The following is a 25,377-nucleotide window of genomic DNA, read 5'->3' on the forward strand; positions in this document are numbered from 1 at the left end:
CATTCATCTGTTGATGGACATCTAGGTTCTTTCCATAGTTTATCTATTGTGGACATTGCTGCTATAAACAATCGGGTGCACATGCCCCTTCGGATCACTACATTTGTATCTTTAGGGTAAATACCCAGTAGTGTGATTGCTGGGTCATTGGGTAGCTCTATTTTCAACTTTTTGAGGAACCTCCATGCTGTTTTCCAGAGTGGTTGCACCAGCTTGCATTTCCACCAATAGTGTAGGAGAGTTCCCCTTTCTCCACATCCTCGCCAGCATCTGTCATTTCCTGACTTGTTAATTTTAACCATTCTGACTGGTGTGTGGTGGTATCTCATTGTGGTTTTGATTTGTATTTTCCTGATGCTGAGTGATGTGGAGCACTTTTTCATGTGTCTGTTGGCAATCTGGATGTCTTCTTTGCAGAAATGTCTGTTCATGTCTTCTGCCCATTTCTTGACTGGATTATTTGTTTTTTGGGTGTTGAGCTTGCTAAGCTTTTTACAGATTTTGGATACTAGCCCTTTATCTGATATATTGTTTGCAAGTATCTTCTCCCATTCGTAGTTACCTATTTTTTAAAGGAGTCAAATCTGGGGCCGCCTGGGTGGCTCAGTCAGTTGAACATCTACCTTTGGCTCAGGTCATGATCTAGGGTCCTGGGATGGAGCCCCACAGCAGGCTCCTTGCTCAGCAGGGAGCCTGCTTCTCCCTCTGCCTGCTGCTCTCCCTGCTTGTGCAATCTCTCTCTCTCTAGCAAATAAATAAATAAAATCTTAAAAAATAAACAAAAAATAAAAGTGTCATGTCTGAAAGAGATTCCTAATGAAATGTTTCTGGATGAGATGACATGGTATCTAGGCTCTTCTTGAAAATCACCCATTTGGGGTGGGAATGGAGGGGTTTGAAGGGAGTAATGGATGTTTCAAGATTAATCTTATGTTGGTAACTATTGAAGCTAAATAATGGGTAAATGGTGTTGATTGTGCAATTTTCATTACTTTTATATATTTTTTGAAGTTTTTTTTTTTAATGGTAGCTATAACAAAAACAAAAGATGTCAAATGCCCATATGGACTATTACTTGCACATGGGCTAGGACTCCTTTGGAACCTCAGTTACCATCTTATTTCCCAAATAGAGCATATCAGTAGGAAGCACTGGCTTTGTAGTTGGACAGACTGAAGCTCTGTCTCACTCTCTATCTGAATTATGTCCATCACAGCCTGTGTGAGGCTTGGATACTGACTGTAAACAGGGACACAGAGTAGCTGTGGGGGAATGGAGATGTCTAGCTCTGTGCCTGGCTCAAAGAAAGTGCTCAGTAAATGCCGACGGCCAGAGATAATACCTGTGACCCCGTGCCATGGAAATTGCAGGGTCCAAAGCAGTGCAGGACTCAGATTTGAAAGTCTGTGATTGGGGAGTCCTGGAGCAGCCCCTATTAGAAAAGGCAATCCACGGGCGCCTGGGTGGCTCAGTAGGTTAGGCGTCTGCCTTCAACTCAGGTCATGATCTCAGGGTCTTGGGATGGAGCTCATGTTGGACTCTGTGTTCAGTGGGGCATCTGCTTCTCCCTCACCCTCCGCTCCTCCCTGACTCATGCTTTTTCTCTCTCTCAAATTAGTAAAATATTTAAATAAATAAATAAAATAATAAAATAAATGGAGTCCCTTCAGCTTCCCTACCTCAGTTCAAGGCCAAGTTCACTGCTATTTTTTTTTTTAATACCGATCTTTCTGCCTCTATCCTTCTTCAGCAGAGAAGTGTATGGCAGACTCTTAATTCATACAAATATATTTTTTTAAGATTTTATTTATTTGAGAGAGAGAGTGAGAGTGAGCATGAAAGTGGCGAGGGGCAGAGGGAGAAGCCAGCTCCCTGATGAGCAGAGGGCCTGATGTGGGACTTGATCCTGGGACTCCAGAATCATGACCTGAGCCGAAGGCAGTTGCTTAACCAACTGAGCCACCCAGGTGCCCATACAAATACATTTCTATTGCTATTCTGTCTACTCTGAGTGCCCGCAACCTGCTTCGTCATCAAGTAAATGTCTGCTCACGTTCTGAACGTCTACTCACGTTCAAAAGTCAGCTGATGTATCACCCAATTCCTTTTCCCCATTGTGTGCCCCATGCTTATCTCAATACACTCCACGGAAAACCGTCTTCTGTAAGAACACCAGCAGCACAGGGCATTTCTGGAGCACTTCCTTTATTTATGGTGTACCAGACACTGAGCTAAGCACTTGAACTGTGGCAACTCAGTTAACCTTCGCCACAACCCTAGGTTCTACTATCACCAAGTTGAGATGGGTACACTGGCAGGGAGAGGTTAGGTAATTTGCCCAAAGTCACACAGCAAGCAGCAGATCCCCAACTTGAATTCAGCTTGCCTTTAGTATTTGGCTTTCTTTCAGACTGCTGATTTTTTTCCTGTCCTCCTAATTTGAGTGTATGTTCCTTGAATTCAGCGACCACATCTTATTCCTATCTGTGTCACCAAGCACTGACATGACCCCTAGCACACTGCAGGGGCTCTGGACTTAGAGTCTGCTCTCTGCTTGCTCTTAAATAAATAAGTCTGTAAATATTTCTCTCTCTTTACATATGAAAATAGGAGTGAAAATATCATGCTGACTCTTCAGTATTTTTCCATATATGCCTTTGTGATTTCCCCACAGGGAGGTGAAGAATATCGATCAAAGAGCATTAGAGCTAAAGAAGACAAACCACATGTTCATCCCACCTTCCACCTTGGTTGAGGACTCCTTTGACAAGAAATCTAGAGGAAGTCCTGAGAGGGAGACTGCATTTCTTTTAAGGTTTGTTCCGACAAAGACCATGGACAAGTTGGAAATATGAATACTGTTAGAATTTTATATTTTAAGTGGGCTCCACACTGGGTGTGGAGCACAACATGAGGCTTGAACTCAGAACCCTGGGATCAAGGCCCAAGCTGAGATCAAGAATAAGATGCTTAACTGACTGAGCCACCCAAGCGCCCCGTTTGAATACTTTATTTTTATTTATTTTTTATTAACATATAATGTATTATTTGTTTCAGGGGCACAGGTCTGTGATTCATCAGTCTTACACAATACCTAGCACTCACCACAACACATAACCCACACCACTGTCCATCATCCAGCCACTCTCTCTTTTTTTTTTTTAATGATTATATTTATTGGGGTGCCTGGGTGGCTCAATCAGTTAAGTGTCTGCCTTCAGCTCAGGGCAGAATCCCAGGGTCCTGGGATCAAGTCCCGTATTGGGTTCTCCTGCTCAGTGGGGAGACTGCTTCTCCCTCTCCCTTTGCTCCTTCCTGTTGATCATGCTCTCTCTGTGTCAAATACATAAATAAAATCTTAAAAAAAAAAAAAAACATTCCTTTAAAAAAACCATTTTAAGTGATTTTTTAAATATTACTATTACTTAATAATATTACTGAGGGGGTAATTTACCATAAAATTTGCTCATTTGAAGTACATTAATTTTAGCAAATTTACAGAGTTTAGCAACAATTGCTGCCATCCAGTTTAAGAACTTTTTCATCACCCCGGAAAGATCCCTCATGCTCAGTTGTAGTCAACCACTGTTACCCTCTCCCTTTCTAATAACCTCCCTGGAAGTACCATTTAACATTGCCACTTTATTTCAAGGGTTGGATATTAGTCACATGGTGATGTTAGTTTCAGTGGAGGCTGGGAAATGTAATTTATTTATTTATTTTTAAAGATTTTATTTATTTATTTGACACAGAGAGATCACCAGTAGGCAGGGAGGCAGGCAGAGAGAGAGGGAAGTAGGCTCCCTATTGAGCAGAAAGCCCAATGCAGGGCTTGACCCCAGAACCCCAAGATCATGACCTGAGCCAAAGGCAGAGGCTCAATCTGCTGAGCCACCCAGATGCCCCTGGGAAATGTAATTTTAAAAAAAATCTGGGGACATTGCCATTTTAAACAAAAGCTGGCTCATTCTTCCATCAAAGTAAAAGTAGCCATCTCAACACAGATAGATGGTGTTATACTATCCATTTTAGAGAAGAAACCAAAGCTTAATGAGTTGAGAAAGTTATCCAAGGAAACCTTCCAATCTTAAGTCTTCCAATTTTAATTTTCCTTTGATCGAGAAGACCACAATTTTTTGATAATAGCCGTTTAGCTTGAGACCCACCTGTTTGAGCCATGGAATCTTAAAGGATCAGTGGTAACTCAGCAGATCTATCAGAAATAAGCTTTCTGATATCCACCTTAGATTCTCAGAAATCTAAGCCAACGCAGTTTAACTTACCAATATTAATTATTCTTCCCTCAGACTTGATTATATTTCAGATAGTTCTTAATCTAATGAACTCCTCACAGACCTTTAAAACCCAGCTGAAAAAAATAAAACCCAGCTGAGGCATCACCTCCAGGAAGTCTCCCCTGACTTGCCTACTCAGGGTACCCGTATGTGCCCTGTGCTTTCCTGATCATGCTCCATAGATCTTAGCCTACTTAATCATAGACTTCCTTGTCCATTTCCCTAGACTGAATATTTGGCCTCAAAGAATCTTGCCCTGGGTGATCTTGTTTTCCTGGGACCAAGTCCAGAGCCTTTTAGGTACCCAACAGTGCCTAAAAGACAGATGATGGGATCGTGCAGTGCATTCAGCATTCTGTTCTGGTTATTTGCTGTCGCCACTATTGGTCCCTTTGTAAACATCTCTTGTCACTATCTATCAAGATTCCAGTGACACCTTTGAAGAAATCACACTGAATTTTTGAGCCAATTTTTGTTAACTGTTTTTTTTTTTTTTTAATTTCCCCCACAGGAAGAAAAAGGAGGAGAGGGAAAGAGAAGTAAGAGAGAAGCTGGACTGCTCTCCCTTGTCACTATCAGACCCTGACTAATTCTCTCCCCCTGGGAAGCTCCCTCAGGAGCCCTGATATTTCTACCAGGTAGGGTAAAACAACAGGAGAAAAAGGAAACTGTGGCCAAAGACTGAGAAACAAAAAGAGCTATTCCCAGGATAAGGGAAATATTCCATCATAGTTGCTCCTAGGCTGAGTGAAAAGCAGGAGTGAGGAGTTTTTGCTTGGGACACTGTGTTTATTCACGCCTTTACTCTTTTACCCACTGATTTATTTTAAATATTACAACTCATAGTATTAAACTATAATATAATAATGGCTTTAGTTGTTAACTAAACAAGTAAGCTCAATGCATGACAGACATCACCTCATTTTGACCTTCATAACAGCTGTATGAGGCAGACATGACCCACTGCATTTTACCCAGCAGCAAGCCCAGGTTAGAAAAGTTTTCAGGGGGACGCCTAGGTGGCTCAGTCAGTTAGGCGTCTGCCTTTGGCTTGGGTCATGATCCCAGAGTCCTGGAATCAGGTCCCTCTTCGGGCTCCCTGCTCGGCAGAGAGTCTGCTTCTCCTTCTGCCTGCCGCTCCCCCTGTTTGTGCTCTCTCTCTCTCTGACAAATAAAATGAATTTTTAAAAAAAGAAAAGGTTTCAAGGATGCCTGGGTGGCTTAGTCAGTTAAGCATCCAACTCTTGATTTCAGCGCAGGTCATGATCTTAGGATAGTAAGACGGAGCCCTGTGTCAGGCTGTGCGCTCAGTGTGGAATCAGATTGCGATGTTCTTCCTCTCCCTCGTCCCCTCCCCCGCTCTCTCTACATTAAGAAAATAAGAGGTTTCAGAAGTTCCCTGAAATAGATACTGGGTTAAAAAACAGTCGCTAACACACAGTGCCTATTTTCGAGAAGCTCACACTCTGGTAGAGAGAAGGCAAATGGATCAATCAATGAACACCCTCAACTCCGGAGGTGCTTTAGACAGAGGGGACCCCAGGAGCCACGCAGAAACACTCCTTTCTTTTTAAAGATTTTTTTTTTAATTGAGTAATCTCTACTCGCAGCATAGGGCCCAAACTCACAACCCTGAGATCGAGTGTCGCACGCTCTTCTGACTGAGCCAGCCGGGCGCCCTCAGAAACACTTTACAGAGGTGGTGTTCCTTGAACTGGGTCTAGAAAAGATAAGAAGGGGTTTGCCAGGCCGAAGGAGGAGGAGGAGGCAAGAGGCTAGCGTGAGCCTGTGGTGGACAGATCAGCAAAGGCGAAGGCTCAGAGGCAGGAATTAGCATGGCAGGGGATCAAGAAGGGGTTTGAAGGGGGTTCCAGGAGAGGTGAACACAGAGATCTCCGAACAAGCCATGGGACACTTTTTATTTTCTAAGTTTTCAGGAGTTGTAGATTTTAAAAATATTGGGGTTTTAAAAGTCCTGATGGGGGCGCCTGGGTGGCTCAGTGGGTTAAGCCTCTGCCTTCGGCTCAGGTCATGATCTCAGGGTCCTGGGATCGAGCCCTGCATCGAGCTCTCCACTCAGTCGAAAGCCTGCTTACCCCTCTCTCTGCCTGCCTCTCTGTCTACTTGTGATCTCTGTCAAATAAATAAAATCAATCTTAAAAAAAAAAATAAAAGTTAAAAAATATGTCCTGATGGCACGGGGTGCAAGGGTGGCTCAGTGGGTATTTGTGGAGCATAACAAATAGCATGGAGGACAAGGGGAGATGGAGAGGAGAAGGGAGTTGAAGGAAATTGGAAGGGGAGGTCAACCATGAGAGACTATGGACTCTGAAAAACAATCTGAGGGTTTTGAAGGGGCGGGGGTGGGAGGTTGGGGGAACCAGGTGGTGGGTATTAGAGAGGGCACGGATTGCATGGAGCACTGGGTGTGGTGCAAAAACAATGAATACTGTTACGCTGAGAAGAAATAAAAAATTTAAAGCAACAACAACAACAAAAAAAACTCTGCCTTCCGCTCGGGTCATGATCCCAGAGTCCTAGGATGGAGCCTCTCATCGGGCAGGAAATCTCTGCTCAGCAGGGAGCCTGCTTCCTCCTCTCTCTCTGCCTGCCTCTCTGCCTACTTGCAATCTCTGTCAAATAAATAAATAAAATCTTTAAAAAAAAGAAAAAAAAAGTCCTGATGGCAGATGAAGCAGTAGGCTCTACAAATAGAGTAGACTTTATTCTAAAAAGATCTGGGTTTTGAATCTTTGCTCTGCTCCTTCTGCAACCTCAGGTCAATTACCTTTGTCCTCTGGGCCTGTTTCATTGGCCCTAAAAGATGTGGATGGCGGTTACGTGTGGAGAGCTCAGCTATAAAAAGAACCTGCCGTAGAACCCGACAGTTACTAATAGTCGTCGTATCATTGTTTCATAAAGCTTCCTACCTTCCCTTATCCACAACATCTTTGAACATGCCTGTTTGAGACCACTGGTCTACCCCAGCCCAGAAGGACTCCCAGGCTTTCTGGGCCCTGGACCAACTGAGTTCTTAGCTCTTAGGACAGTCCCCTAAGCCACCCCTGGGCACTGAAATGGTGAAGCTCCAGAAAACACAAATTCTTAACTTGCAAGGAAGAGCCTCCAAGCTCCAAGATTCTCACATTTTTTAAAAAAGATTTTATTTATTTGAGAGGGAGAGAGCAAGAGAGCACAAACAGGGGGAGAGGCAGAGAGAGAAACAGACTTCCCGCTGAGCAGGGAGCCTGATGTGGGACTTGATCCCAGGACCCCGGGATCATGACCTGAGCCAAAGGCAGATGCTTAACTGAATGAGCCACCTAGGCGTCCCTATGATTTCACATGAAGAGAGGGCACACACAGGATCCAAAAATGTCTCCCCAGACACTTGTTTCAGAAATCACTAAGGACTGGCCACCCCAGAATTTTCAGAGCCTAAGGAAGAGCAGACCCGTTCCCCCTATTACAAATACTAGAAGGGGAATTGAGGGAAGTTGTTTTGGCCCTGTGCTAGGCATGTTCCATTGTCCCATTCAAGTCTAGGTAAATTTTCTTTTCCTATTTTTCAAAGGAGGCAGCTGAGGCTTGCATGAGTCGAGGCCCAGGTTCCTTATGGAACAGTTCCAACTGTACATTGGACCATTCTGTACTGGGAGGTTTGAGGCAGACCCAATTTGGAGAAAGCATCTAGCCATTATTTTATAGGATTACTGCTCTAGTGTGGAGGAAGAGGTAGGCAGACCATTTTCCTGAGCTCAGAGCCTTGAATCTCCCATGTTTTGGGGGCAGGACTGCCAGAAGTCATAGTACTCTTTGCAGAAACCCATCAAAATATCACCGCTTTAAATTCTGCCACCCAAATAAGTACTATTGAGTAGCATAAAATATAGAATTTCAGTATATCTGAAAACTTTGGTATCTTAAAGTAACATATAATATGTTAAGAAATTATAACTTTTTACAGGTTATTTTTTCTTTTTTTTTTAGTTTAATTTTTTTTCTTAATTTTAACTTTTACTTATTCATTCATTTTATCACTTTGAGCAAGGGCACCCAACGGAGTCATGCCAGCTAGATATTACTCTCTTCTAAGCATGGTCTGTGTATGCTTTAAACCCCACAACACTCCTATAAATTCTGGGGTGGTGTTGTCCTCATTTTATAACTGAGGCCAGAGAGGTTTAGTGATTACTGCCCAAGCTCTCACCTTTGGTAGACGGAAGAGCCAGGATTTCAAACCCGCAGCCAGACTCTAGGGCCTGCCCTACAGCCTATTTCTAAGAGAAGTGTTAAGAAGTAAACTTAATATGAAGGCAAGTTTTATCAGTCTATTTTTTTCCCTTTGATTAGAGAAATAGCCACTGTGACTGGCATATAGCCGCATGGTTTTCAGCCCCACTGGTTTGGGCTGTGGAATCTCTCAGGTTAAGAGAGGCTTGTACATACTGTTGTTTCTGACCTTCTAATGTTTCAGAATGGAAGAAGAATGCCACTAATTCATTTCACTTTAATAAGTATTCATTGCTCTGTCCTCTTTCTTAAATATCCTTTAGCCACTTTTTCATCTGGCCAACTCCTACCCGACTGTTAAAACCCAGCATGGGGGCATCACTACCTCCAGGAAGTCTCCCCAAACTGCCCTAATGACTTTCTACTTTGTGTTCTGTGCTTTTCTAAGTTTTCTTCCCTGAATATGACTGACTTTAGTGATGGACTTGTCTATCTTGCTCTTTGTGCTAGAAGTCTCCCAAGTTCAAGGACCTTGTCTAATTCAGCATTGAATCTTTTGTACCTGTTCCTATGGCTTGCTCATAGTAAGGATTCAGTAAATTTTTGGTGAAGGCATTAGTGATTGGCTAATGTGTGTTTAGCATTCTGCTTCAGTTCATTGCTTATACAAAAATTGATCACATTTTAGAACTTTGCCTCTCTATACCCATGAAGTTGAATAAATCCTCTTAAATCCTCTTAAATTTCTTTTGCTTATATTTGAATTAAAATAATTCATATTCATCCTTTAAAAATTAAATAGAGAGGCAACTCTGGGGTCAGATCACCTGGGTGTCAATCCCAGCTCCTTGACCTATGACTGACTAACTCTGTGACCTTGAGCCTTACTTAATTAACTTCGCTGTGTCTCAAATTTCTTCATTTGTAAAATGGGAATGATAATGGTATATATAGCGTAAGAATTTAATTGGTTAACATTTGTAAAGCATTGTGAACAGTGCCTGATGTAAAGTAATATATAAGGTGCCCATTAAATTAACTGACTGATGGGCACCTGGGTGGCTCAGTTGGTTGGCCATCTGTCTCTTGATTTCAGCTCAGGTCATGATCTCAGGGTCCTGGGATGGAGTCCCTCATTGGGCTCTCTGCTCAGCAGGGAGCCTGCTTCCTCCTCCTCTCTCTGCCTACTTGTGATCGCTCTCTCTCTCTGTCAAATAAATAAATAAAATATTTAAAAATAAATAAAATTTAAAAATTAACTGATTAACTATGAAAAGCATAATGTAAGTACTTATTAAATTAATCAGTTAATAGTTGGACAAAGCTCATTACAAAAGATTGCACTCCTCTGGACCTGCTTTCCATTCCCCGGCAACACATTTTCCACTTTCTTCACTGATTGTTTTGGTGTTTGTTTTCCTGTTCCGGTTGAAATACCATGGTGCTCTGGCTCCTTGATTTTTCACTGTTAGGCACTGTGCATTGAGTTCTCAGCAGGGAAGGGAAGGACTGGGCTCTCTCTCATATGCACATACCTCCTATCTCATCTTCTCGGTGTGTTTCTGTGGTGGTTTGGTGTGGATCGCTCGCTAATCAGCGTTGTTATACCATCAACACAATTGCCATGAGCCGTGGAGAGTGATGCAGTGATTTTTGTTTTCCTGTAGAACCTTCTGCTATCCCTGGACCTAAGTCTCTCTCTCTCTTTTTAATCTGCCTGTTTTCTTGCCTTTTTCTTTTGTCATGTTCGTATCACGATTTATCTCCAAATTTTCCCTGGGTTATACAAATCTGCCCCACCCTACATTCAGACACATTACATAGTCCATTCACCTTCATTTCCCAGTCTTCTGACTAGTTTCACTCTGGGTGGTTGATTTTAGGCTGTTTATGTAACCCTGCGGACTCACTTCCATTCTCTTCTTCACATAGGCCTTTTAATCTTTTTCTCTTTATATTTTTATGATTTATCTACAGGGAGGAAACCAAGAAGTGAAAACCAATGCAGAAAAGTGAATCCAGCTTCCTTAACCCCTCACCTTCTAGCTCTCCTGGATGAACCCTTGTCCAAGAATGGGGACAACTATTGACTGAAGCCTGCCCACATTGTTGGGTCTCATCGAAAGCAGAAGCAACACAACAGTAATACCACCACACATGTAGTTGCTTCCAGTCCATGGGACAAAGAATATTAAAGTTCACTTCTACCCCTGGACAAAGTCAGTATTTAAGTTGAAGTTAAGTCACCTCACTCCCTCATGCATTCACTTACTAATTCTTTCACTCACTTACTAGTGGTAATACTATGGAAGATTTAATATTACTATATAACACAGTAATAGTAGTCATAGGAGACAGTTACTGAGTACTTATGATATGCTGAGTACTCTGGTAAGTCTGGCTTAGACATGATCTAGGTTAACCCTCCTAGTGGCTCCCCACAAGGTGAGTATTGTCACCTCCATCTCTCCTGGGAAGACACCGGGATTTGGAGGGGTTGCGCAAGCCCTCTAGATGTCTATTTTCTACCATGCCTGCAGTGGTCCCAGAGGGTACAGAGATGAATAAAGACACAGTACTTGGCCTTAAGGTGCACCACGGCCTGGAAGAGAGGGGGAAGGATATAGAAGCCAATAAATACATTAAGCTTTGCCAGAAATCTGTGTGGAATCCAAGAAAATCCAAATGGAAAGCGACTTCCCAAAGACTCAGAGGTGCAGGGGTGAGTATGTGGAAGGAGCTGGGCTGACGGGTGTGGCTTTTATCACTTGGTCCTTAGGGCACTAGGCGGAGACCTGGTCTGTGTTATAGCAGTCTGCCTGCTATAGTTGGAAGAAAAGAAGCAGATGGCTATTTGCCTGAACCAAGAAGAAAATAAGTACCTTCTTGGGATCTCCAGTGTCGCCCACAGATAACATATAATCATTTGAATAGTCCTGGTAAAGGGATGGGAGAAGGGTGATAAGGAAAGAGTTCAAGCGTTGGCCCCCCAAAATTCAGGGCTTAAGTCCCTACCCTGCCTCATGATAGATGTATGACGTTAGGCCTAGTAGCTGTGAAACTTGACCTTTTCTGAACTTGTTTTCTTGACTGCAGAAAGGGAATGCCTGCCTCACAGTAGTGTTGTGATCATTAAATGAGATAATTTATGCAACGTTCTCGGCACAGGGGTATTTCACTTGGCCATTGCTACCCGCTATTGTTGTCATTGCTGTTAATTTACACTTCTCCCGAAACCAGGGCGTACGGAGCCCTTGCCATGTGCAAGGCGCCACATAAGATAACCAGAGGTTTCTCACGCCTTCCCTTCCCACTCAAATTGCAGTTAGCCCTTTATTTACAGTTTCTCTAAGGAGCCATACTCTCTCCTATTGCTGAGTCTTTCCTCTACTTCTGTACCTGAAAATCCCTTTCCCTCCTCACTATGAAGTCCCAATAACACTCATTCCTACTCCACCTTCTGGACCCCACATAGGCATCCTCTCCTTCAGGAAGCCTTCCCTGATACACCGCCAACAAAGTTGGCACAGGGACCCCTCCTGTGCACTCCCACAGCCTTTCATGCCCCTCCATCATGGTAGCAGTTACCATAATGGATGTAATCGCCTGTCAACCTGTCTGTTTCTACTAGCCCCCACCCAGAAGCTGTCCTGGTTTTCTGGACCCAGATTGTCTTACGGGACAATCCTTTGCACAGCTTGGGGCCAAGATCTCTGCACAGACCCCTTCCAGAAATTACTGAGGACTCCTAATCATTGGCCTCTCAGCAAATTCCAGATCAAAAGACCTGTCTCTGTTCTTTGTAAATATTAGAAGGGAAAATTATGGTGAAGGATACTTTGCCCTTTATAAGGGGAAGGGGGTAGATAGAGTGTTGCAGGGAACTAACATTTAAAAAGCATTTACTGTAAAACAAATGAGTAATTGTGTAATACTCCAATTCTGTCATTCCCAGTGTTGCTGAGAACCAGCACCCTCAGCACATTAAAGTAGAAGAGATGAAGGTAAAATCCTACTGTCCTGATTTTGAACTGATGATGAACTAAGGATGTATTTAATGTTTAAAAACAGTTGCCTGAGTAACCGAGAGGAGGGATGTCTAGAAAGGGGAGGGGAGGAGAGAATGGAAGGGTGGAAGGGCTTATAAAGAAGCCTGAAGAAGCTTTTGGGGTGATGGATATGTTCACTTCATTGTGGTGAAAGGTTCTCATGAGTAGATACATTTTAAATAAATGCACTCTCTGGGATCAAGCCCTGTGTTGGGCTCTTTGCTCGGTAGGGAGCCTGCTTCCCTTTCTCTCTCTGCCTGCCTCTCTGCCTACTTGTGATTGCTCTCTGTCAAATAAATAAAATCTTTAATTAAAAAAAAATCCACAAAAACATTTTCACTTAGATATTCATACTATTGCTTTAAAAAGATTAAATGGTCGCCATTGAAAGATACTAGGGAACCAATTCATTATTCTAAAATCTGGCAAAAGTCAGCATTTACCATGCCATTTCCATACAAACCTTATTACCAGCTAACCAAACAGTAGATGAGGGGAAGTTTCTCTTTTAGAAGTATTCCACTTAATAAATTAAAAAGGAACAGAATTAACTAATCTGTACGCCCAATGTGGGGCTCGAACTCACAAGCCCAAGATCAAGTCACTCGCTCCACTGACTGAGCCAGCAAGGCACCCCTGAACTAAACACTTTTAAGCATATTTCCACATTATTTCCACATTATTGTCTTCTCACTATATTATTGTCTTCTCTGTGAGTGAGGTGCAGTTTTCCCCATTTTCAAAAGGTCTTTTTTTTTTTTTTAAGATAGATTTATTTGACAGAGAGCGATCACAAGTAGGCAGAGAGGCAGACAGAGAGAGGGAGAGGGAAGCAGGCCCAACTCTAATGGGGGCTCCATCCCAGGTCCCTGGGATCATGACCGGAGCCGAAGGCAGAGGCTTCAACCCACTGAGCCACCCAGGCGCCCCCCTGTCCTTCACTTTTGAGAGCTATTTTCCCCCTAGCACTTTTCCAACCCAGCAGAACCACTTGCATTTCCCTAAATAAGCCTCTGTGTTGTCTCTGCCTTTCCCACCCTGCCCAGCTGGCAAATCCTCCCTTGTCCTCGCAGCCCCAAATTAAGGGTCACCTCCTCTTGGAAGATCATGCGGTGAGACACCTACCTGTTACCCAAATGCACGTATAATCCCTCTTACCTTGCCCTGTGTGTGATTATGTTTCAGTGTCTATCTCCCTTACTAGACTCATGGCTCTTGAAGGGCAGAGACCTGTCTTCATCTTCTTATCAAGCAGAAAGCTGGAATCAAGCTGTGCTTATTAATTTTTAAAGATTTTATTTTATTGAGAGAGAGAGAGCACAAGCAGGGGGAGAGAGAGAAATGGTGCTTGATCCCAGGACCCTGGGATCATGACCCAAGCCAAAGGCAAGACACTTAACTGACTGAACCACCCAGGCACCCCATCAAGCTGTGTTTAGTAAATATTGGTTAAATAACTTGTCAGGGACATGCCTCTCTGGGCAGCTATGTGCTGAAGTTGCAAGTTTTTCAAATTTGGAAATATAAATAAATGAGAAAGCCCCCAAATGACTGATGTGTGTGTGTGTGTGTGTGTGTGTGTGTTTCAGTGTAATTGCCTATAGTAATTGCCTATATACATACCAATCTATAGCCCCCATTAGGGTTTGTATCTTGTTGGTTGTTGAATCTCGGGTACATAACCCTTAGCACAGTGTCTGACAGATAGTAGGGATTCAATAAACATCTTTTGAACGGATTAAATTTGTTGAAGGGGAGATACCCAGTGAAATTCTTTTGTGTGTGATGATCTTTTCATTCTTAAGTTCTCTACCAAAGCATTTCTCATATTTGAGCTCTTGAAACTTCAAGAACATATAGTCACAGGCACCAGTTTGAGGAAACCCGACTGCAGACTGTGGGATCATATGACTTTATTTGATTATAAGGCGGTTGTCCACAGAGGGGCAGTAAAGTGTAATGGTTTAAAATTCAGGTACTCCCACTGCCTAGTTGTTTTCAGAATACCATAAAAATGAAACAAATTTTTAAAATTTTGTAGAGGATTTGTAGACTCACTGAAGGATTTGAGAAATTGGGAAAGCTGTTTCACACAATTACTAATTAGTTACTGATTGCTACAAAAGCTCTGGCTCCCCATACTCTATATCTAAAATAGGAAAGTAGCATTTTACGATGCAGGGTTTTTTTTTTTTTTAAAGTAGTCATTTTTATAATTATTGTATGGCTTCTGAATTTTGTGTCATATTTTAAAAGATTTTTCTTATTCTGGGATAATTAAAAAATTGTCTCATTTTCTTCTAGCACTTTTGTTATTACATTCAGATTTAATCTATTGATCCATCTGGAATTTATCTTGGTATAAGGTGTGAAGTAGGGTTCCAATTTTATTTTTCTTCCAGATGGCTACCTAGTTGTTCCAACACCATTCCCTGAATTCATCATTTCCCCACTGATCTGAAATATCACCGTTGTCATATTCAGAATTTTTATATGATATGAAAGTCTAGTCTTTTTTTTTTTTTATTTTTTTGGCCTGATTTGAGTGGATAAGTCTTCAAGTATACTTTTTAACTACCCACAGCTTTTGGGTTAAAAATTTTTTTAAGTTGCCTATAACCATCATTACCATATCCAAACACGATTTTTATCCTCATTTTATGAATTTGTCGTTCCCAAGCTCATTTCTGTTTCTTTAAGTGTAGTGCACACAACCTTCAAATATTATGAACATTTCTCTCTCCCAGCTGTCACTACACCAAACTACATATGTTAGATTTCCCTAAATCGTCTTGCTGTGCTCTTTGCAGCTCTTCCATACACTTGGGTGTCCTCACCTAACGAGCTGCTCGAAAGTTCTACAGTCATTAGGTGAGGTGTCAAGGGGAAGGCCTGTCACCTCTATCCAGTTCGTCCATCCCCAGACCAGGCACTGATTTCCATTTAACACGAAGGACAGGCTCTGTTTCTGGAAAGTAAGATCTTGAAGGAGCTACAGTAGTTATTTGTTGGCTTTTTAAACAATCCACTCTGAGGGGGGAAAAAATGTCCTACAAAATGCCAACTGCTATTGTGGGATTTTTTTTTTTTTCTATTTATTCCAACAAAATGATTCAGACACTGAAGAAAAAGGGTCGTCCTGTACTAGGTCTTGAACTCCGAGAACTGTTTGCACAGACACCCATGCTAGCCTCCACCTCAACAGATGCTCTTTCAAATGTTTCATGACTCTCTCGTCAACAGTCAGTCTCCATTTAAGGGGAGCAGGATGACGCCGCCAGCGACGGCTGTGCTGGCAAGAAGGCGGGCCCCAAATTTCTATTTAAAAGCTGGACCAAAATATGCTTGGCTTCTGTTGTCTATTTAAAATTTCAAGTTCAGACGCAGAAAAATTACTCTCCATCCTGAATGGGCCCTGGGTGCCTCACTGCCAGAGAGCGAGCGGCTGATGGTACGGGAGCCACAGAGAAGGGATGGAAATCAGCAATGCTGGGGTCTCAGTGAGGATCCCATATTCCACCTCCTGACCTGAGGGTCCCCAACAAGACAAGCATTTTGCGCGGCAACCGCCGCCACGTCAGCCACCTCCGCTGAGGGCCCGCTCCCCGCCTTGGTTGTCCACCTCACGACCCTTTCCCAGCGGCCTCTCTTCATTTCGAACAACCCCCACCTCAGGGCCTTCTTTCTCACAGCAGCCTGTCTTCACCTCAGCGCCCTCCTCAGTGGCCCCTAATTTCCACACGTCTCCTCAGGGTCCCCACTCTGGAGTCTTCTCCCCACTTCAGCATCTCCCTCAGCTCAATGGAGACCCCCAGCCTCTGCTCGTATCAGGGTCCCTCTCCTCAAAACATTTCCTCTGCCTCAGAATCCCTCCCTCTCCCCTTCGAGCGCTCCCGCGAGGTTCAGGTGGAAGCGGCTCCTGGCGGCTGCTCCCCTATACCTACCCCACCGGTGCCTCGCCCCGCCTCCCTGCAAGCCCCGCCCCCGCCCCGCCCCATATAGGCCCGCACTCTTGTTCCACGCCCCGTCTCTGTCTCAGCCCCACCATATCCCGCCCCCACTGTGGACACGCCCCTGTGTCATCGCCCGGCCCCGGCCCCGCCCACGCTGGACTGGCGCCCAGACTCTCGTCCGTTGGCGCCAAACCTGCTGGTCAGTGACGCGAGGGCTCCCAGTCTCAGCGTTCTGGTTCGGGGTCAGAATCCCTGAGGACGGGAAAGCCCGGGTGGGGGGCGGAAGGGAGTGACCTTGAAAACTTCGCGGGACTGTAGGTACGAGCGGGGTCTGTGGCAAAAAGCGCGAGCGTGTGGAGAATGTGAGGGGAAAGCCAAGGCTTGCTTCCTTTGGTGGGGCTTGGTGGTCGTCGCTGGGCCCTGGGCTCGTGACTTTCTGCGTTCTGTCCGCACCCCCAGGAGGAAATCTCAGTGACCCCCGAAGGATTTCCAGCAGCATTATTTTAAAGCAAGTCGGACCTAAGTCTTCACTCAGCCTCCTCGGCCTCGTTTGGGGGGAACCGGGTGTCGGGAAGATGCCCATGGCGGCTCCCCAGCTGCGACGCCTGAAACCGAGGTGGCAGGGAGCCTGCTTTTAGGATCCAGCTCTAACCCCCATCCATGGCCACTTGAGAAAGAACTCTCTTTCGTTTTATCAAGGCGAGAAGAAATGAAAGATTTTTTTCTTCCATGAGGGCAGTGTGGAATTTAGGGTCGTCCTGTATGTGTTGACTGTCTGAGGGACAGTATTCCCGAAGATCCCATTCACGTCGTCTTCTCTTTGCCTCAGATTTTGTGCTGCTCAGCGGAATTAGCTGGCGGCAATCATACGTCTACCGTAGTAGTTGGTGTTCCTTCCCCTGGGCCCCAACCGTGACTTTGGTAGGAAGCGAGAAAACACAATAAACCAAGAAAACTGATTGCTTGGGCCACATTGTATTCTATGGTCATGCCTTGTAGATTCCCGAGATCTTAAAACAACTACTACAATGTTTAAGACTCCATTTATCTGCTTATTGGCCCTCATGTTATCATAATATTGGGTATCTACCATAATTTTAAATCTTAAAAAAATTTTGAGACTAGTAAATATTACAAAACAAAATAGAGCTAATGTTTTAAGAAACAAAGAAATATGTTGCAAGAGAGCCCATTCATAATTAGGAGGCAGAAAGGCATTCATTTTATATGAGAAAGTTAAAATCTATTGATTGAGGCTAGACTAAGTTCTAGGAGCCAGGAGAGATACACGAAGATTGACATGAGGTCAAAATTCGTGTTAACAAAATTGGTATTGTTAACATAAATGTGAAAGGTTAAACAGCAACATGGAATACTAAATAGTATTCCAAGACAACAAAAAAGATATTAGCAGTCATGATATCTGTGCTTTAGGAAATCAAAAGATGAGAAAAGTAACCAATTTTCAGGAAAAGGAGTAGAAACTAAGTTCCCCACCCTCACATACATACACCCACAAAAGAAACAATGTCACATGCCCTGCAAAAAGCAGATAGGCCAGCCCATTCATTCTAAATGAAATGTTTCTCTAATTCCTCTTCTGGTCCTTGGTGACTTTGAAATGAAATCAGGGAGGTCTCTGAACAAAGGATTTTTATCTATGACTATTTCCTAAATAATATTTATTTTCTCAGAACTGATTATTTTTCTGCTGCTCACCTTTCACAATGAAGGAGGATCAAGTCGTGCTGGAAGAACCAGGATTCCAAGATGAAGAGGTATGGCTAGAATGCTGAAACATGGGTAGACGTTCAGTCATTCCACAAAAATGCTGCTCTGTTGGCTATTATTTTTAGACTGAGAGTGGAAAGAAAACATAGTTCTAGGGAGAGGCAATATTACAAATATGTAACGACTTGTTTGGCAAGGGGGTCTAAGATTAGCTACTTCGCAACTAGCATGAAAGTATTTTAATAACCGAACTGGTATGGCCATAATGGTATCAATCCATGCTGGTACTGAAGGAGTTCAAGGTCTGGTGGGGCAGAAAGTTGAGAAAACATATTTTTAAAAGGGTTAACTGTTGGGGCGGCTGGGTGGCTCAGTGGTTTAAAGGCTCTGCCTTCTGCTCAGGTCATGATCCCAGGGTCCTGGGATGGAGCCCCACATCGGGCTCCCTGCTCAGCGGGGAGCCTGCTTCTCCCTCTCTGCCTGCCTCTCTGCGTACTTGTGATCTCTGTCTATCAAATAAATATATATATATTTTTTAAAAGTAAAGAGGTTAAATGTTCCACTCCTTTGGGTTAAGGTCTTAAAAATCTGGACAGGACACAACTAAAATACTGGGTTTCCCAGCCCTTTCAGTGTTGGTGCATCTTTTAAGTATATAACAATGTGTTTGAAAAAACATTATTGATCCCAACTCGCTCTGTCTAGGAAAGTGGAATTTGAGGCATTTTGGAGTGACTCATAATACTGAATTAACTCTTTAAAAGATATGATACAACTGGATATGAAGAATCAAAGCTCTTTTTTTTTTTTCTGTTCCATCTCCTCCAGGAATCTTTGTTTCAAGACATTGACCTGTTACAAAAACATGGGATTGTAAGTATTTTTTCAATTTTCCATGTAAGTAATTTTTCAATGTGAAATTGTTCAATTTGGAGTTTCTCAGCCTTGACCCTACTGACATTTGGAAATGGGCAATTCCTAGTGGGCGGGGAGGGGACTTTCCTGTGCATTTGTTGAGTGTTTACAGCACCCCTGGCTCCTAACCCCTCATTAGATGCCAGTAACACCCCTCTTAGTTAGGACAACCAAAAACTTCTCCAGACGTTATCAGGTGTCCTAAGGGGGCATACTGTCCCCAGCCAAGAACCACTGGTCCAACTGGAGGCATTCAGAGCTACCCACCCCTGTCTTCATCAACAGAAACTTCAGTTCTGTGGCAGATGATCAGAGTAAATAATGTTGACTGAAATCAGACTTTAAGTAGATGCATTTCAGCAGCAGTTCACTGATAGTAAAACTTCCCTGACATTATCTTTTGAAGCCCTCACATTTAATCTCTTTCAGTTGGATTTAGAAAATAGGAGCAAGAGAAAATCCTAGTCCTTTGGTGATGTAGCTATTTGCATTTTCCAAGGATCGAGGGGGAAAAATTTTAATTTTAAAAGAACATAATCATAATGAAGTTCTCTAGAAGGAAAGAGATGAACTGAGTGGGCGAACGTGTGATACATTTGCTAGCTTTTCCACCAACAGACTTCTCTTTTGAATTCCTTGTTACATTGCCATGGTCTCACTAACATTCTTGGGAAATCAGGGCACAGCCAGAACATTTGGCAGCGTGCTGGATATGTTCTACTCAGATATTTCCAGAACATTTGGCTACATGGTGGGTGGGTTCCACCTGGCTGCTTGGATAAAATTGGCATCTTGGTGGAAAGAGATGGACTCAAAAGCACATGACATAGTATGGGAGCCTTGCAGGCTGGCATTTTATCAATCTGCTGCACCCATTCTTTTATTTACAGAACGTGGCTGACATTAAGAAACTGAAGTCCGTAGGAATCTGTACCATCAAAGGGATACAGATGACAACTAGAAGAGCACTATGCAATGTCAAAGGGCTCTCAGAAGCAAAAGTGGACAAAATTAAAGAGGCAGCCAACAAACTCATTGTAAGCAAAATCAGTTCTTTGTTGTTTTAGCTTAGAAGGGTCTGTGAGGCTCTATAGCCTTTCTCATTGGACCTTAGACACTTCTCATGAACACCAGAAACTACTGTTGGGACCCCAAATTTCTGTAGTTCACAATCTATTATACCCCCTCACATTAACTTTTTATCACTTCAGTTTCAAAGCAACAACAACTAATTTTTGACAGACTGAGACAGGTATTAAGAGACTTGAATACTACTAAAAAGGTAATTATTTTTACCAAAAAAATTTTTTTGGTCTCCTTTTATATTTATTTTTCTCCCTTTCTGTTTCTCTGCCTTAACTCCTCCTTGTTTTCACTTTGTCACCTCAAATATTGTATCTTTGGTTGTTGCAAAGCACTAGCACCAAAGACATTGCTGTCTCCTGGTATAGGCCAATTAGTAAGAGAGAATCCGGTTAGAGAAAAACTAAGTGTGGGTCTGCATGTGTATGGTCGAGATAAATATGACCAAGAATATGGTCACTGAGGCAGACCAGCTAAAGCTGAACTGAACTCACACCTTGTAGCTGGCCCACGCACACTGAGTGGCCCATACAACGAAGAGGCTCCAAGCAAAAACATGTCTTTGACTCAAGCTTTTGTGTTGTCCTTTTGGGGGATCTGTGGAGGAACTATCGCTGGAAACAGGAATGTGCAGAGTCACCAGTCTCTCTTTTTGCAGAAGAATAAGGCTCTCCATGTATGTCTACGTATGTATGTAAGAGTCTCGTTCCCAGCAAGTCCTAGAAGCTCTCTTCACTGACAGCCATTTGATTTGCTCACCCAGAGGCAGCTGAAGTGTGGCAGTGATGACAGCGGTGGTATGGTCCTGAACTTGGAGAGCGCCTAACTGAACTGCTCTGAACTGAGCTCAGCTGCTCTAACTTCTGAGTAAATTCAGACAGTATACCCACAGGCCAGCTCCACAACTGCCCGCAAGCAGTACCCAGAGTTTGCAAAACTGCCACGTTATAGCTCATAGGAATTAGTCTTATTTTCTTTGCAAATTAAATCCCATTATCAAAGAAAAGAATCCCTCTTTTTCTCAAGCATCCATTACTATATCCAGAGTCTGCATCCTTTCTTAACTAAAGCTGTTTATTCTTAGAGAGAAAGAGATGGGCGGGGGGGAGGAAGTTAATTTCATAGTACAGTGGTTCCAAACATTGTTGTGTATCAGAATGACCTGGATTGGCTAATAAAGAACAAATAGTCCCAGACTCATTGAAATAGGATAGGGCCTGGGTTTGGTTTGTTTTTTTGTTCTGTTTGTTTTGTTTTGTTTAAGAGTTGTGATTTTAGGGCACCTGGGTGACTCAGTTATAGGGTGCCTGTCTTTGGCTCGGGTTGTGGTCCTGGGGTCCTGGGATCGAACCCAGTGTTGACCTCTCTGCTCTGCAGGGAGCCTGCTTCTCCCTCTCCCACTCCCCCTGCTTGTGTTCCCTCTCTCACCGTCTCTCTCTGTCAGATAAATAAAATAAAATAGTTGTGAGTTTAAACTTTTTATTTATTTATTTATTTTAGAGGATGGGGGAGGGGCAGAGGGAGAGGAAGAGAGAGAATCCCCAACAGGCTCCATGCCCAGCCCAGAGCCTGATGAAGGGCTTTCTCCCACAACTCCGAGATCATGACCCGAGCCAAAATCAAGAATCAAACACTCAACTGACTGAGCCATTAAGGTACCCCGGCCTGGGCTTTTTTTTTAACACCCTCTTAAGTTCTCCAAAGTTTGAGAGCCACTGTCATAGTATAAAACAAAAAGGGAAATACATTAGGGGTACTTGGGTGGCTCAGTCAGTTAGGCGGCTGCCTTTGGCTCAGGTCATGATCCCCGGGTCCTGAGATTTAAGTCCTGCATCAGGCTCCCTGCTTAGTAGAGAGGCTGCTTCTCCCTCTTCCTCTGCCCCTCCCTGCTGCTTGTGCTCATGCCTCTCTCTCTCTCTCCCTCTCTCTCCATCTTAAATAAATAAAATCTCCTTATTTTAAGGGGAATACATTAGACCATGTCATGAGAGCACATCGGGCCTCTTCTTGCTAGTTAGACTACTGCATCAGCTATAGCTCATTGATTTGTCAAATAAGTAGTATTTCTACCATTGCAATATATATTGTCTCATGAATAGTGAACACTGGAATTTTTGTGCTCCTTGAAACTTCCAGAGCGAGTGGAAAATGATGCTGTTCAATGAAATCAATTGAGTCATTCGGTAAAATACCATTCTGCTTTATGCCATAAATATACCCCATTTAAACTTTACAACTACCCTATGAGAGAGACACTATTCTTTTTGAAAAAAATTATTTTTATTAACATATAATGTATTATTTGTTCCAGGGGTACAGGTCTGTGAATCATCAGGCTTACACACTTCATGGCTCTCACCATATCATATACCATCCCCAATGTCCATAACCCAACCACCCTCTCCACACCCCCCTCCCCTCAGCAACCCTCAGTCTGTTTTGTAAGATTAAGAATCTCTTGTGGTTTGTCTCCCTCCCGATCCCATCTTGTTTCATTTTTTCTTCCCTACCCACCAAACCGCCCACTCTGCCTCTCAAATTCCTCATATCAGGGAGAGCATATGATAACTGTCTTTCTCTGATTGACTTATCACGGTTCTTATCCTGATTTGGTCCAAGCAAGGAAACTGAGGAACAGCACGATTAAGTAGGTTACCCCAAGTCATACAACTAATAAGTATTAGACACTTATTTTGAACCTAGATAGAGTAGCTTCAGAGTCAGTTTTCTTAACCACGATCTTTTGCTGCCTTCAAAGACTAATGAACTGTAGCTCATATCAAATGATTACCCTGATAATCAAGTAGAGAGTTTTGGGCAGTGTTTGAAACGAAACTATCATCTTATACCCCTTTGAACCTTTCCTTTTGTCTTTTTGTAGGAGCCAGGATTCTTGACTGCCTTTGAGTACAGTGAGAAGAGAAAGATGGTTTTCCATATCACCACTGGGAGCCAGGAATTTGAGTGTGTACCTCATATTTTTTATGACCACTAGACACAATCTTTGGATTGTTGTATCTCTTGAGTTTGTTAGAGATAGTTTCTTTTTCTGTAGTTTTTTTTCTTCCAAAAGTCTACTGAAGCAAACAAATTCCAGACAATTTGTAGAAGCAAGATTAAATTTGTTACAAGAAATCCAGACCCAAAATATAAGTAGTTTCTGAGTCAGCCTGTATTTTAAAAAACCGTCTTGAGAATCAGTTTAACTTTTCATTTTCTTTTCTCCTTGTTGATAAAGGAGATTCCATTTCACTTTTGGTTTCACTTAAAAATCAGTTGTTTATATTGAATATTTTAGAAGAAATAATCCAGTGGGTTTTTTTTTTCTCTTTAGCATCAACTGCTTTAACTTCCCTTTTTATTTACTGCCTCAAGATTCCTAAGACATAGTTATCATCTTCCTAATGCAAGTTGACTAAGTTGTGTTTTTTTCCCCTTACCTTCCTAGGCAGAATTACTAGATCATAGGTTAGACGAGTGGCCAAGAGCAATTTGAACAAAAGCAGTATTTCTACAAAGTATTCCTCAAAACCCTGTCCTCATAAGGTATTCCAAGAAAAAAGGATTTCATAGTCAAATATTGCTTCCAGTTGGATGTCTCCCAGGCAGTTCAGACTTCACAGGTCCAAATCCAAACTTCTGTTATCTGTCCCAGATCTGCACCTCCCAAAGCCTCCCTCCTCTCGGATTTGCCTCTTTTCTAATCCTCAGAACTAAAACCTTGGTGTCATCCTTGGCACTTTTTTTTTTTTCATCTCACACCGTAACTCTTACTCATTAAGAGTGTGCTCTACCTTCTACAACAAACCACCCAGTTTCTTCAACAAATAAATTACAAAGAATCAAAAAACAGATGCAGTCAAGGAGAAGACCTAGAGATTAAAAGAGATTTAAAAGACATATTACCTAATCCCCAATATGTGGTTTTCATTTGGATCCTGATTCAAGCACAGTATTAAAAAATAAGCTAAATATGAGATAGTTGGAAAATTGAACACCTACTGTATAGTTGCTATTAAGGAATTACTACTTGTTTAGGTAATAATGATGATACGATTATGTTTAAAATAAGAACATACGTCTTTTAGAGATACCTACTGAAATATTTAGGATGAATGATATGTTGTCCTGTATCTGCTTAAAATAACAGGAAAAGGGAAGGATGTAGTTGGAGGTTTATATGAAAAGAGATTGACCATGAGTTCATAGTTGATAACTGTTGAAGCTAAGTGAGAGGTACATGATGGCTCGTTATTTTTTTTTAAGATTTTATTTACTTATATGACAGAGAGAGATTACAAGTAAGCAGAGAGGCAGGCAGAGAGAGAGGAGGAAGCAGGCTCCCTGCTGAGCAGAGAGCCTGATGTGGGGCTCGATGCCAGGACCCTGGGATCATGACCTGAGCTGAAGGCAGAGGCTTTAATCCACTGAGCCACCTAGGTACCCCTCATTATTTTTTTTAAAGATTTTATTTATTCATTTGACAGGCAGAGATCACAAAGTATGCAGAGAGTCAGGCAGAGAGAGAGGAAAGCAGGCTCCTTGCTGAGCAGAGAGCTCGATGTGGGGGCTCGATCCCAGGACCCTGAGATCATGACCTGAGCCAAAGGCAGAGGCTTAGCCCACTGAGCCACCCAGGTGCCCTTTGATGGTTCATTATTATAGTGTTTTGTCCATGTTAGTTTATGTTTGAAACCTTCCATTATAATGTTTATATCTTTTTCCTGTGTGTGTATAGAAAAAAAAGAGGAAATAAGAATTCAATCACTAGATTAAATTACCTATTAACTTCGCCTCTGGAGTAGTATAACTTCTAACCTCTCTCTTTTTCAGACCTTGCCCCTAGTATTTAGTCTTCACACAGGAGCCAGAATGATCCCTTTAAAACTTAGGTCAGGGGCTCATTTGGTTGAGCCTCCAACTCTTGTTTTTGGCCCAGATCATGATCTCAGGGTCATGGGATTGAGCTCTGTGTTCTCAGCCTCTGTGCTCAGCGGGGAGTCGGCTTGGGATGCTCTCCCTCTGCCCCTCCCCCAACTCTCTTCAAACAAACAAACAAACAAACAAACAAAAACCAGTTAGGTCAGATCATTACATTTCTCTGCCCAAAACTACTCT

At 42.8% G+C, this 25,377-nt stretch overlaps 2 protein-coding genes across 6 annotated transcripts in view; both read left to right on the forward strand.

Moving 5' to 3' along the window:
- FAM227A (family with sequence similarity 227 member A) overlaps positions 1–12,764 on the forward strand; it is a gene marked incomplete at its 5' end in the record, with an annotated part of 78,196 nt that extends 65,432 nt beyond the window's left edge. The window contains 4 exons of the mRNA XM_082739026.1: positions 2,675–2,815; positions 4,807–4,933; positions 10,506–11,250; positions 12,484–12,764. Coding sequence (XP_082595152.1) covers positions 2,675–2,815; positions 4,807–4,885 — 220 coding nt within the window. The 3' untranslated portion in view covers positions 4,886–4,933; positions 10,506–11,250; positions 12,484–12,764. The remainder of the gene's footprint in view (positions 1–2,674; positions 2,816–4,806; positions 4,934–10,505; positions 11,251–12,483) is intronic.
- The window catches only part of DMC1 (DNA meiotic recombinase 1), a 43,930-nt gene continuing 29,884 nt past the window's right edge, over positions 11,332–25,377 (forward strand). The window contains exons 1-5 of one of the 5 annotated variants that reach the window (XM_082740128.1): positions 11,332–12,532; positions 18,225–18,308; positions 19,090–19,134; positions 20,067–20,213; positions 23,141–23,223. In XM_082740128.1, the coding sequence (XP_082596254.1) occupies positions 18,258–18,308; positions 19,090–19,134; positions 20,067–20,213; positions 23,141–23,223 (326 nt within the window). In that variant the 5' untranslated portion in view covers positions 11,332–12,532; positions 18,225–18,257. Of the gene's footprint in view, positions 12,533–15,917; positions 16,849–18,224; positions 18,309–19,089; positions 19,135–20,066; positions 20,214–23,140; positions 23,224–25,377 lie in introns of those variants that run through there. The other 4 variants (XM_082740130.1, XM_082740129.1, XM_082740127.1 and 1 more) reach the window with 4 other exon arrangements.

The sequence above is a fragment of the Mustela nivalis genome (genome assembly GCF_964662115.1).
Source record: "Mustela nivalis genome assembly, chromosome: 7".
NCBI classification, from domain to species: domain Eukaryota; kingdom Metazoa; phylum Chordata; class Mammalia; order Carnivora; family Mustelidae; genus Mustela; species Mustela nivalis.